This window comes from Phalaenopsis equestris, unplaced genomic scaffold (genome assembly GCF_001263595.1).
Source record: "Phalaenopsis equestris unplaced genomic scaffold, ASM126359v1 Scaffold001091, whole genome shotgun sequence".
In the NCBI taxonomy this organism is placed as follows: Eukaryota; Viridiplantae; Streptophyta; class Magnoliopsida; order Asparagales; family Orchidaceae; genus Phalaenopsis; species Phalaenopsis equestris.
In genome coordinates, this window is record NW_018165530.1 from 342,739 (window position 1) to 357,646 (window position 14,908).

The following is a 14,908-nucleotide window of genomic DNA, read 5'->3' on the forward strand; positions in this document are numbered from 1 at the left end:
TGTCTTCCCCAGCTAAACCAATCTTCCTTCCTTAGACTTAAACAACAAAGCCATAGGACTTCGAGGTTGCTTGTTTATGCAACGTAAATCCTCACCTTATCTTTAGGCTTTTGTACATCTCTGCTATACAATATAAGTCCTAACTCGTCTTAGGATTCTGAAGTTGTCGTTTGTCACGACCTAAATCCTCACATCTTTCAAGCTATTTGTGCGATAGTTTCACACGAATGTACCTAACTAATAAAATTGGCAGGATGAAACATCTAAATATCTCTCCTCAAAACTGAAGCCAAACATTAGGATGGCTTGGGAAGTCACCGATGTTCGCCTCTGGATCCATGACATCCCCTAATTCTTCCTCCTTTTGATTCTAAAATAAATCTTTCCAAATTTGAATCAATCCCCTTTCACACCTCTACGTCCGATTTCATTAAAAAGTCCTACCCTTTGAAATTCCTTGAAGATAATATTTCTTGATTTTTATCGAGAGTTTTCTTAGGTGACTTTGGTCATTTAAGATATAATTAACTATAGGGGTTTGCCCTTATAGGAAGCATGTCTGAATCCAGCTTAAAATAAACTCTATTTAATTATTTATATTAAATAGGGGAACTTGTCGGCAAATACAAAGGTTTAGCAAACCAAACGAACGTCATACTTTCCTTAATTTATTTGATCGAGTCTCATCCTCAAGTCTTGTGTTTATCCTTTGGGATAGATACAGGATTTAAGGTACAGTGTTCTTTCATTTTAAACTATAAAAAAATATGGGGTCAGTTTGATTTCATACTTCAACGTTCTTCCGAAGCGGGCGACGGAATTTCGATTCTGATCACCGACAGCATCTTACGGGCAACTCCCCACAAACCCCACTTTTCCTCTCCGACAGTAGCTTAAGGCCATAGTATCTGAATGATAATTTTGTTTCTAACTTTTAGAACCCCATACAAAGATTGTTCAAAACTACCATTAAGCTTTTATCAAACTTCCATCATCAAATTGAAAGTAAAGCTGGAGCAGTGAATAAATGTCTGGGAAATTTCCTAAGTTGTCTGGTTGGTAAGAGAACATTAAACCAATTTTTAGTCCTTCCTACTAATACATTTGCATATAATAGCATTGTATCTAAATAAAAAATCAAGACAATTTATGATTATTCGAGGAACAAGCCATAAAAAGCCTATAGATCATGTCCCTGCATTATTACATGCAATCCAATTTTGCAGTATCATTTGCAGAGTAGATAAATGGTTTACAAGGTAAAATAAGAATGAATGTTTACATAATAACAAATATTGAATGTCAAAAGAGGAACTCAGTAGTATGAAGGAGGTAACGTCCATGATTCATGTGTACGCCTAACTTTTCACGAAAATAAAATACAAGAAATTGAAAGCAAGAGCTTGCAACCTTTCTCCAATAAGAAAAATAATCATGATGGTTATATTTTATAGTTGCCACCTGATATAAAAATAAGTCCTATTTTAAACACTGGAAATTTAAAACCTTATGGAGGAACTTTCAAAACTTGAGATTTGCCCATTGATTCTTCAACGGAATTGACTCTACTATAAATGCTACCACTACCGCATCCGTCATTCTTGCTACACACTTGCCTCAATGTTGAGATCGAATCAAATGAAATTATAACTGAAGATAAAAATTGAGTGCAGATTTTTAATTTATAGATGAAAAAAAGAGGAACTACAAAAGACTGCACCGGATATCTTGGATGATTAGATTGTTGCTAACTCAACAAGTAAGAGTTTTTTGCATCTAGAGGGAGTTCATCCAATCCACTCCGTTTGGTTTATCATTGAGGAAAATAAGCCCACCAACTCCAATTTCTCATAAGCAAATCACCAAGCTTTAACGGAGCTAAACGCGACCCATTTTAAAAGATTTTTAGACGCCTCATCAATTTAGATTGACATTTTCTTTATTTCATTTTATTTGTCATTAGATTAAATATAAAGATGTTAAGGTTAATCCCATTCTTATTTGAGATAATAAGAAAAATTGCATCCCATCCTTACCTTAGGATTTGTATTCATTTCTAAATAAGATAGCTTGAATGAACCTATGAAATACGGACACGACATGGGGACACACCATAATTAGAAAAATAAGTATTGGTGCATCATGGACATGTCTTAATATTTAATTAATTATCAACATATACTTTTTCATTATCATTTATAATACTAGGGCGGCTTTGACATCACTTGTCTATAATGAAAAGAACTTTTAGTGTAATTGTCGCTAATTTCGAGGGTGCTTGGATTGGCTACGATGAATAAAGTTGACTCCTGCTCAGGTTGCAACAAAGAAGCTCACGACTTCCATTTTATAGTGCATGTTCAGCTTAGATGAATAAAAGAGAACTAGAACGCTTTTCTTCAACGAATGCAAGATGAACCTTTAGCGCTCAACTTCAATAAACAATGAGAGAACTATTGATGCACGGATTCGACGAATATTAGATGCACCTTTGATGCTCGATTTTGACGAATGTTAGAAGGAGTTTTGACATGATGATAGAGGATGTGGCTTCAACTGTGAGGCATAATAAAGGTTATACGTAAATTTAAAATTGTATACTTCCTGTGTCCCGTTTGTTCCCAAATCATGTTGAACACATATCTGATGCAGTGTTGAGGCATATCTCAGACATGTTCTGATGTGTCGGACAAGTGTTAGTGTCTGACACGAGCATTACGGATTTTTAGAAGTGTCAGTGATACATAGAGATGAACTTTTGAAATACTTTTGATAAATAAATTATTTGTTGAGGCTCATTATCAGTATTTGTTCTTCTTCTATTGATTCAAATAACATATGTGGTTCAATCCAAGTTGCGAATGCAATGAAATCTTCTCTCACTCATGATATCTCCTTGTCAACTGAACAAGATAAAAGAGAAATCCACTAACACTTCCATCATTATATCATTTCTAATTTTATCATAAATTCAGCTTAACATTACCTCCACCAAAAACTTGAATAGATTGGTCATCAATTAAAATCAAATCCTTCAAACCAGTTTATAAAGTTGAATTATTTATATGAAAGTTGTGACATGAGATTACCTAAAGAGCTTTACTGTAGGAGTGATTCCATTTACATTATCATCAGCTCCTCTCCTTGGAAGAGGAGCGAATCCACCAAAAAGGCCCCAGAACTCTCCAGCATCAGCATCAGCCATTAGCTTTCCGTCCTCTAAATAATTTTTTCCATTTTCAAAATAGAATCATCATTCGTAAGACAATATTGGGTATCTAAATGGCAAACACTTACCGACAGTCGCCACATCACACTTTCCATCATGATAAGCATCTTTAACATATTGAACAACTTCAAGAGCTTTAGCTCTCTCCTGAATAGATGAGTTAGAACCATTGAACTGAAAAATCTTGGACTTCGTGTCAAGAATAAAAATGCTATCATGGTTCAACGAGGATCGAGCAAAAGGAACCTAGAGAAAAATAAAACCATTATCAGGATATTCAAATAGATAAGCTACATAGAATACCATCATTAAATATTTTAGATGGATTCATACTTACCTCTTTAACATGAACAGCATGTTTTCCTTCGCAAACAAACAAGCGAGTCTTATGATCATGTTCATTCACTTCAATATGCTTGAATCCAGATGCCATCCCCCCTGATTGTGGTATGATACATGGTTTAAAATAAGACAAGAATTTGTCAGTCTCATGGCTTTGCACTTCACGGTATTGAACAGCACGACCACCAAGTGCTGCATCCAGCTCAACTGTCTTGATTGCAGCAGCACCAGCTTCATCCTGCTTATTAGTATATTTAATACAAGAATACATGAGCATGCCAATCAATCATGAGAGCAGGAACAAGAATATGACAAAAACCAATGCAAAGAAATGAAATTGATTAGTAAGCAACCTGACTGCAATTTTCACCCAGCCAATAATGAATGTCATTTCGAAGAGCACCGCTTTTCAGAGCAGTTGTCTGTTCAAGAAAAATTAATTAATTTCTAAAGGACTATATGAGGGCCAATAAACATTTACTAAAATAAGCTAAAAATGTCAAGTCAGAATCATTAAGATTTACAAGTCATAATTAAAAAAAAAGATCAAAAGGTGTGATCCCAGTAAACTACAGTAATGTTCAAAATTCTACTTGCTAATGGAAACAATCCAAACAATTAGGCAGAACTAATGCTTTCCAGCTAATCCAGGAAGGTTTCCAAGCATCAAGATGTTAGATCACACCAACAGCATTAATGGCTGTCATTGTCATACCCTCCAAGGGAAGGATCCATTGTGATATTTCACCACAGTTATTCTATCGAAGATAGGATCCTTATAATATTAAGCATGCCAAATGTTTTTTCTTCTAGCACTACTTTTGTAAAATGTTTTAGGTTATACTTCAGCTATCCCTTGCGCATTAAAAGCGTTGGCACACAATATTTCCTGAGAATTTCTTTGTAAGTTGTTCTCTTTCATTCTATACAAGTACTACAACAACAACAACAACAAAACCTTTATCCCACTAAATGGGGTCGGCTACATGAATCCTTTTTCTCCATTACGTCCTACTTAGTGTCATATTTTCATTTAATTCTAATAAATTAAGATCATTTTTTATACAATTAGCCCTAGTCATTCTAGGTCTAGCTCTGTCTTCCTTAACATAAGTCGAATCTAGAAAATCTACTCTTCTAATCGGATCATCAGATGGTCGACGTTTAATGTGACCAAACCATATAAGACGACTCTCTCTAACTTTGTCCGTCACTGGAGCTACACCAACCCTATCACAGATATACTCATTTCGCATTTTGTCTCTAAGTGTAAAGCCACTCATCCACCTAAGCATTCTCATCTTGGCAACACTTAACTTAGTTTTATGCTTCTCTTTTAAAAGCCAACATTCTGCGCCATAGAGCATTGTCGATCTCACCACCATCTTATAAAAGGAAAATCAAATACAAGTACTAACAAAGGAAAATCAAATACTACATTAGTCCTAGCCAAGCCACCATTGCAAGATGCGACATCTTTGGAAGTGGAATCTTCGGGAAAATCCTCCATCAGTTCCAAAAATTTAACAAATTGCTCAACGACCCCTAATGCCATTACCCATTTCAATTTCTCTCTCTAAAGAGGACTTCAATCCATAAGCTACACAAACCCACTCTTTGGCCTTGACCAAAAATTCAATCTTAAGCCCCGAGAATTCACTCTTTGTAAGAGTTTTAAAAATAAATAATAATAACAATAATTAAATTAATTCAATAATTAAATAATAAAACATAATTTAATAATATTAATAATCATTACTAATTTCTTGAAATATATCTCAAAATTTTAAGTAATATAATAAAAAATCTATCAAAATAAATGAATTATATTAATTTATAAAAAAAAAGAAAGAAGAGAAAATAACTGCTTCCTTGGACATTTCTCGAATACTTGGGTAATTAGCGCCTCTTAACCAATTTAAAAATTGATATAAGAGCATGTAGTTGGGCTGGTAGAACAAAGGGGGAGGGAGGGAGGGAAGCGAGCATGCAAAGCAGGCAAGCAGAACATATGCAATCATGCAAGTGTTTCATGCTAGCCAAGTCAAGCGTAAGAGATGCATGCAAGAACAAAGATTGGTAAAACTGCATTGACCAACAGCTATGTGTGTGTAGGAGGTCAATTTTCAACACCAAAGACTAGAGCTTTTCTTCCTTTCTCTTCAAATTAAGAGGGAAATTCTGATAATGTTTTAATATAGTGTAAACCTTAGAACTAGACTAAGCCATGCCCAAGGAAATTTTTAAAAGTTTTTGTGAGAAAGAAAAGAAGAATAAATAAAAAAAATAAAACATTGAAATGTGCATATAACTCTAAATTTCATTGAACAAATCAGAAATTTTCAACTAGCTAAATTACAAAAGTAGAATGTTCAAGTACATGTTTTACATAAATCTCAAAAATATGTGTGTACACACACGCACACACACATGATAAATATAAAACGTAATATTGATTTCTAAATTCTAAGATTTGATAAAAATAACCATGCAATTTTCAAAGCAGCCAAAGCTTCTAGGCTTTTATAAGCAGCATCAAGGAAGCTTTTAGGCTTCAAGCACTGAAGAGATAATCCTCATAGTTGGAATATGCCACTAAAAACTACACATACCCACCAAAGGTGTTGTCAGTTATGCCTTTTTATTCGACAGCAAGCACAGGAATAACTATAACATTTAAAGGAGATGGACACAACATTACCAAAAATAAGTTGGCTTTATGAATCCTCCATTCAGAATGCTTAATTGTTGTATGAGGCACTAACTCTAGTCAATGAGTAATAATTACTTGCATGAAAATAAGAAGGCCCAGAGAAACACCTTTAGGATTACATACGCATCTCCACTGAAAAATTTCCCGTATGAAGATTTTGGAACAGCCACAGGCTGAAAATTTTCAATTCGCCAGATTTCCAGCCCGCTATGAACTGTCAAGGAAAAAAAGAATGCAAATCCAAAAAATAAGCCAAATAAAGTGAGCGAGATTGGAATATTAATTTTCAATTCTCCCAAGCAAGACCAAGCAGTCATACAAATATGCACCGCTGGCAACACTGACCTTCAATTTATAAAAAACAATACCTGTCTTACAAGAAAGTTAAAACAATCATTAGATTTGACCTCCTAGCATGGAAAGTAGTTGAGCAAAATATTTCCTCTCCTTGACCTAATATATGGTACATATTATACATGTTCCTTGTCTGAGAAAGTGTCCATTAATTGAAATCATAAATCAAAAACTACTACTCTTGCCACAATTCCTTGCCCCACGGCAGTTAAAGCCTATTGTTTCATTCATTATTAAGTTTTGAGGCATAAAAGGTATCATTTTTGCAAACAGCAACCAATAGGCCAAAACTTCAGCACAGACACATTATGTTCAAATAGAGAATGGATGATCCCATAGGGGATTGAGACATGGAAGCTCAATCAACATAATTACAAGAAAGGCTAGACGATGAAATTGCTAAATGGTTTGGATAACTCTTACTTTTATTCCAATTAAGACTCATTACCTGATGTTAAAGACTAAATTTTTTATAGTTAGCCAATGATATGTTGTCGTTATAGGATAAGAATATAAGATATATCTTTATTCAATATTCACAAAGTAAATATGATGGTAATTTTAATATAAGCTTTTTTGCACATATGTAGTAGCAAAAAGATGAAACTGCAGAGGTACATTAAACTTGCACTTATTCTGAATAAGGAACTTTCATAACCCAATTATTGGAGAATTTTAATTTATTTTCAACTGACTCCGTCACGCTAAATCTATTCCCCAAATGAGCATTCCAGCTGGCCCAAATGTTCCAACCTAAACCTTAATTCCTAGTCCGCTAATCTATACGTCTCATACACGAGAACCCAAGCTCCACTTCTCACATGGACAATAATTCCTATGCTGAAAATGTAAAAAATAAATGGAGCTCCCAACAGTGAAGAGCCTTCGGAGGGGTTGCTTTACTACCACTATCACATAAAGGTTGTTTGTTTCCATGACTTGAAAAGGAAACCTACATGTTACATTAGATGCAACTCAATCACTACTCTAGGCTGACCCTCAATTACTCCTCTAAGCCAAACGAATGTGATCTTTATTCTCAAGCATCTAAATAGACTAGGCGGCCTTGATCCTCAAATCCAACTTGGATAAATTTTAACATCACACATGCGAGAGCAACCAAGCGAAAATGGTGAAGACTCCTTAGCATGAAAAATCCGATGAAGAAATTATAGATTTATTGATTGAATAAAACTGGTGGATGCATTGCCTGCCTTAATGACTTGAGCAAAACATCAAAGAAGCATTAAACATCAAAGAATCTTAATGCTTATACTGCACTTTTCATGAATTTTTCAATTAAATATGCACTTAAATTAATCAATTAAAAATTCTTAAGTTGGCTAATTATACTCAAGATCCTGAATCAAGAGGTTCTATTAAATGAGATAGATGTCAACTTAAAATGAGGGGAAAAAAAAACCTTAACATGTGACATCAAAAAAAGGGTGATGAAGCAATCCATTAAATTAAGATTAGAAAAAAAAAACAAGGCATTATCTAAATGTATAATATCAACAGAAAACTTCTGCTATTTAAATTTAACATAAGCATCATAAGCTCCATGTAAACCATTTCTGTTGGCTTTTATTAATCCTTCAGGGTCATCCATTCTTACAGTGTTACATATGTGTTAACTCTAGCTCATACAAAGCTTGGCCCATCAAATTTCCTTCATGTTTCATATACAATAACTCTATCAAAAGATTAAATTGGTGCATCATCATCCTTGCATACAAGCCCAAACCATATTTTCCCAGTAATTTATCTCTAGCATAAATAACTCTAACTCTATCCTACCTAGTTAATAACAACTATCTTAATAATTTCATTATTATTTGACTAAATTTGGTTTTTAGTGATTTTCTAAGAACTTAACACTAGAATTCATTATAGCATATAATAATTTTATAAAATTTAAACTTTTGGTCTCCTATGATAGATTACACATGAAGTCCTCCATTTTACCAACCAAGCTTTAACTCTAGAGTAGAAGTATTCATACCCTACCCTTTTGTATATCTTGACCTAGATTTTTGAAACATCAAAACTTGAAAATAATGCAAAATATAGTTCCAATGCAATTTAAAATAAATGCTATTGGAAATAGAGATTGATATTGAGATCATCAAAATCAGCTCTATCTTAACTAGTGGTGTTGATTTTATGATCCTCGTTACTAAGTCATGTGGAGAGTGTACTGAGAAGGATGCCAAATGGACATTGAATGCATCCCAAAAGAGTTTCAAACATATATTCCTTAATATCAAGTAAAGTTGGCAGTGAAATTTATCTCATACAATAACATTTGCCAAGGCATTCAAAGCATTCTTAGCTGATAAGTTATACTTCAATCCATTCTTTGGTAGTAAGGTAATAACAATCAATCAACTGCCAAATTGCAACAAACTTTAACAACTTACAACGTGCTTGCAAGAGCTCTAAACCCAGAAATTAGAGGGGAAAACAGGTAAATTTTAAACATGTATTAGTAAATAAACCATAAGGATACGCCTTTTGCCCAGCTCCTTGAAATGCAGAATCAACCTCCCTCATGGAAACTGCCATATTGCTGCTATGGCCTGTTGAAGTATTTTTTGTCTCCCTTACCGTGAAACTAAACGCAGAGAACTCTGGAATATTAAAGAAGAAATGATAAGAATCAATTAGTCAAATATCTTTTGATTAGGTAAAAAATCATAAAAAATATTTATATGAGATGCATTACGATGATATTGTTACATATTCTTAGAAGAACTACATTTGACCAGCTAAATACCAGAGGAAAAGGAATAAAATCATGCAGAAGTGCTTAAGAAATCAATCGGGATAAATAATATCCAACATTTAGGGAGAAATAAAAATGCGCTTCAAAATTTGCTACATACATACTCCATTTTAAGAATTACCTCGACTAAAAAAAATGCAGGATACTTATGATGTGGCTTAGTTGGATAATAGAGAATGTCTGATATTGTTCTCCAAGCGTGTGTCATAAAAGAAGATTGCTGTTTTCAAATTGAAACAAAGAATCCCCATAAAAAATGTCTAAGAGAATAATAAATCTAAAAGAAGCCTAATTGATAGGTAAGAAGAAAGTAAATATGCTAAATTGCAATTGAAATTTGCAGCATTTCTTTGAATATGAAACAAAAAAAAAATGACCATACAAGGTTAGTTTGCTCTTTAAACAAAAGAAAGTTGCAAAGTTAAACCAATCATGCACTATGGAAAAATATCATAAAAATCATAGATATATATCTTTTTGAAATTCAATGTTTTGTCATGTTAGTATTCAATACAATGGGGTTTACCAGCATCTTAACTGAAAGAGAAATGCTTGAAAATCAGAGGGCTGTGACCTGTGGGTTTCATAATACCTGACTATTTTATAGTAGAAAAAAAAAATTGTAGAAGCATTAAACATCAGTATTACATTAAAAAACTAACTAAACATATATCTAATCACCTCCTTCATCAAACAAACTTAATGTCAGTGCAGGTGATGATGACTGGTAAAAAACCTAAAAGCATATGTGAACCGTATAAAAGAAAGCATGGATAGAAAAAGTGCGGAACTACAGCAATCCGTGATGCAAGGAATTCCCACGATCCGCAATGCACAGAACTCCCACGATCACGAGAGTCAAGAATAGTTACTATATGCTTATTTCAGCATGTATTTTCTTCCTCTTTTTTTCCCCTATTTTTCTCTTCCTAATTAGGTTGCTTTCTATTGAGAAACGTTTATATAGGTTGTAACTAGCAATTTGAGATTTTTAGCTTTGTTTTAAGAACTGAAATTGTAATCTTTATTTTCTACCTTAAAGAGTGTTGTATCATCTTCTATTTGCAAGTGATGTTCGGAACTTGTGCAGGAATAGGTGGTGAACCTCTTTGTCGTTCATACATCATCATTTCATGGTTCCCTCCACTGTTTTCAGCCGGGACAAACACCGAACGATGCATATCCCCGTCCAGAAGCCGTCAAACTCACGTATTATCACTCTCTTGCTATTCCACAACCCATTCCCAGTAGATCAGTTTCCTGAACACCTTTTAGGAGCTCTAGAACAATGTCATTTGGTATTAAAGCCCGACAAACCCTAAATTTTTAGGGATTTATTCTATGGAGTACGCAACTGACTTTGATCAACTCAAGCTAAAGTGAGAGTTGTTGAAACCAGAGGAACACACTGTAGCGAGATAGCGGAGGGACTGAAATTAGATATCAACAATATGGTGCAGCTGCAACTGCATTAGTCTTTACTTGATGTAAAAATCATAGTTTTGAAGATAGAGAAGTAGAAACATCATCAAGCAACCATCACACCTTATAGGTAGAATTTAATCTGAGGATCAATCAGCAAAAGTACACCTATCAGAGCATCCAACAGACGCCTATATAGAAAAACCAATTTAAAGTTGAAAAAAAATTGGAGACTAGAGGTGTAAATGAATCGAGTTGAGCTCGAGCAATGCTCGACTTGAGTTTGAGTTTGATTAATTAATAGAGTTTAAGCTTGACCTCAAGCTCAATCTTAAGTCTGTAAATTTTAGTCTGCTCACGAGCCGAATTGTTTATTATGAAAAAATGATGAATATTAATTTAAACTAGTGTTATAGTAAACTTATAAATAAAATAAATAATTAAGAAAAAAATCATAAAAATTACTTAATATAAATATAGAATATCTTTTTTAAATATTTTTTAATAATTTAAATATTAAAAATAAATATTTAATATATTTTGAATATATTTTATATCAATATTTTTTAAACTACCCAGCATGCAAGCTAATGACTACAGTCGGGGCTGGCTTGAGCTTGACTGGTTAGGTTATCGAGCTCAACTCATGAACCACTTACCGAACATAGCTCGAACTAGCTCACAAGTCGGCTTGACTCACTTACACCCTTAGTGGATACCACAAGCACTCCCAAATTCATTCCGGCCAAAGTGTCACAACTTTGGGTATATTATGTCAAATTTCCCAAACATAAATGTCATCTCTTTCACTAAGTAGGGAGTACTTGAAGTAACGCACAGTGGCATAAAAGAAAATGAGAATGTCAAAAGTAACAATTTGAAGTTGACAAGGGAGAGATGTTATTGAATCAACGGGCCATTTAGATTGAGCTGTGAGAAAAGCACCAGCAGGATTAACATTGATTTTACTAGACGATAGTGAGTTCAAGAAGCCAATACCAGTACAAAGATGCTTCTCATGAAAAAAATAGCTAAATCATCAGTCATCAAGTTCGTGAAAAAAAAAATTTTTTGTGGAGGGAAAATTTTGAAGTGCTATGTCAGCATAATGGATAAAACAAAATTACAATATAGTCCAAAATAAAATGGGAGATGTAGCATAAATATCTTCTCCCGTATTATCGACAGAACTAATTCATAAAACTCCACAACCAATGCCAAATAGGTTCTTCTGTGAATTACAGAACTACGTTGATTAATTTATACTGAAATGTGAATTGTTGAAACTAGAGAAGCACACTGTAGAGAGATATATAACAGAACTCGAGTCATCCATCAATAATGTGGTGTAGTTGTAGTTGCATTAGTCCCTATTTGATGTGCAGATCCTAGCTTTGAAAGTGGAAATGCAACATCACACCTTACAGGCAGAGTTTAATCGCATGATCAGACAGCAAAAGTACACCCAAAATTCAGGCCGACCGCACTCAAGGAAAAATAAGTTCATAGCAGAGAAAAGGCAAAGACTAGTAGTGTAAATGAGTTTAGTCAAGCTCGAGCCACCCTCAACTTTAGATCGAGCATCATTAATTAATCATCTCGATTTTACAATTTCGAGCAGCTCATGAGTTGACTTGTTTACTATGAAAGAAAGAAAAATAATACTAATTTAAACTAGTATTATAATAAAATGACAAATAAAATAAATAATTAAAATATAAATAATAAAAAAATCACTTTGTATAAAATAAAATACCATTTTAAAAATAAATTCTTCAAAATTAATATATTTTTAAGCATATTTTATATTAATATTTTTTAAAATTAGCTGGCCCACGAACTAACGAGCAGAGTCAGGACTAGCTTGAGCTTGGCTTGCAAGCTTATCAAGTTCAACTCATGAGCCAATTATAAAATTGTGCCCAAGCCAACTCACCAGTCAACTTGGCTCACTTACACCTCTAGTCGAAACCACTACCACTACCAAATTCATCCCAATGTGAAAGAATTTCAAGTGTCACGACTTTAGGCATATTGCATCTGATTGCCTAAACAAAAGTGTGATCTCTTTTATTGAGCATGGAGTAGTTAAAGAAACAGACACTGACATAGGAATAAATGAGGATGTCAGAGAGGAGTACTAACTTAAAACTGATGAGAGAGAGTTGCTAGTAATTGATAGGTACTTTAAACTGAGCCTGTGAGAGAAGCACCAATAGTATTAACATTAGTTGTTTTAGACAACAGTGATTTCAAAGAGTTGACACCAGTGCAAAGATGTTTTTCAGAACAAAATAATTAAATTTACAGCAATCAAATTCAAGAAAAGTACTATCTTGAGAAGAAAAAATTTGAAGCACCTACACCACCATGAGATATAAAGCAAAATCACTATCTAATCCAAGACAAAAAGAAACTACAACACAAATATCTTCTCCCACATTACCGACAGGACAAATTTATAAACTCAAGAACCTGTTTCAGAGAGATTCTTCTATAAAAGAGTACAAAACTGATTTGACGAACTCATACCGAAAAATGAGTAGCTAGAACAAGAGCGCATCAGAGCGAGATATTTGGGAGAACTGAAGTCATTCATTAGTAATGTGGTGCAGTTGCAGCCGCATTAGTCCCTACTTGATGTATAGACCCTAAACTTGAAGATTAAGAAGCATTCAAAGTTCAATTCCAAAATCAGACAGCACAAGAACATCCATTAGAGCATCCAAACCAACTTGTCCCGAGGAAAAAACCAATTCAATGCAAATAAAATGTAGAGAATAGCAGTGTAAATAAGTCAAGCCGAGCTAGAGCCACCCTCAACTTGATTTTGAGCTTGATTAATTAATAAACTTGAGCTCCAACTTAAGTCTACGAGTTCAAGCCACCTCACGAGCAGACATCTTTATTATAAAAGAAAAAAATAATATTAATTTAAGTTGGTATTATAATAAAATGATAAATATAATAAATAACTAAAAAAATAAAAAATAACTTAATGTAAAATACAATATACCATTTTTAAATATTTTAATAATTTAAAGTAAAAGTCTTGAAATTTAATATATTTAGAATATATTTAATATATATATATATATATATATATTTTAAACTAGTCGGTGTTGACCTCATTTTGAGGCCATTTCTTTTTTTCTTAGGATCCTAAGATCTAGCTTTAGGACTTCTAATACTCGGGAATGTTGACCTCATTTTTGAGGTCATTACTCCTTTCCTTAGGATCCTAGGATCTAGTTCTAGGGGTTCTATTGACTATCCTAGAAAACTAGAAATTGGTACCCACCCTTTTTAGAAATTTCAGTCATTTCTTATTTTCCTGTGATGTCTAGAATTTTTTGTCTCAAAACCATCGTCTTATGGACGAGCGGTTAAGAGCTATTGTATGGAGACTAAGGGAAAAGTTTCCAATAGGACCTCAAGCCCTAAAAAAACCTCCTCACGACTTTATCGTCACACACACACACCAAATGCACAAAATTCACTAAGTCACACGAGATAGGACTTTAATTGAGCCCAAAGAATGGGTGAAAATGTGAACTTCTCCGGATGACCCCTGATGACGAAATGGACTGCGACAACGCGTTCGGGACACCAATTTTAGTAGGAAATGACATCTATATTGCCATATTTCCGACACGAGAAAATTTGCACGTAAATCGATGAATTCACCAAAACGGTCTCCGACGGCGAAACTGACCACGTCAGCTTGTTCAGAACGTCAAATTTACCTAAAAAGGACATTCAATTTTCTATAATCTAACACACGAATGAAAATGCATAAATCAATTTTTTTATTTTAGAAATATTAAATACTTTTATAATTTTATATTATTATTTATAATAAAGTTTTTAATCCTAAACCCTACCCAAACGCGGCATCCCTGTTTATTTTCCTTTCTTCGACCAAGAGCCGCTCGGGCGTGCCCTAGCTCCTGCGATCGACCGCACCTAAGCCGATCGATCGGGGTGGCCGCCTAGTCCGCCTTCTCTCCTGCATCTCTTCCCTCACACGCAGCATTCCTCTTTCCTCACACTCGGCATT

At 34.0% G+C, this 14,908-nt stretch overlaps 1 protein-coding gene across 1 annotated transcript in view; it reads right to left on the bottom strand.

Moving 5' to 3' along the window:
- LOC110033092 (villin-4-like) overlaps positions 1–14,908 on the bottom strand; it is a 39,495-nt gene that overhangs the window by 16,898 nt on the left and 7,689 nt on the right. Inside the window, exons 2-7 of the mRNA XM_020736960.1 lie at positions 9,151–9,271; positions 6,392–6,491; positions 3,925–3,993; positions 3,567–3,809; positions 3,298–3,475; positions 3,090–3,219 (exon numbers count right to left, since the gene is read on the bottom strand). Of these exons, the coding sequence (XP_020592619.1) occupies positions 3,090–3,219; positions 3,298–3,475; positions 3,567–3,809; positions 3,925–3,993; positions 6,392–6,491; positions 9,151–9,206 (776 nt within the window). The 5' untranslated portion in view covers positions 9,207–9,271. The remainder of the gene's footprint in view (positions 1–3,089; positions 3,220–3,297; positions 3,476–3,566; positions 3,810–3,924; positions 3,994–6,391; positions 6,492–9,150; positions 9,272–14,908) is intronic.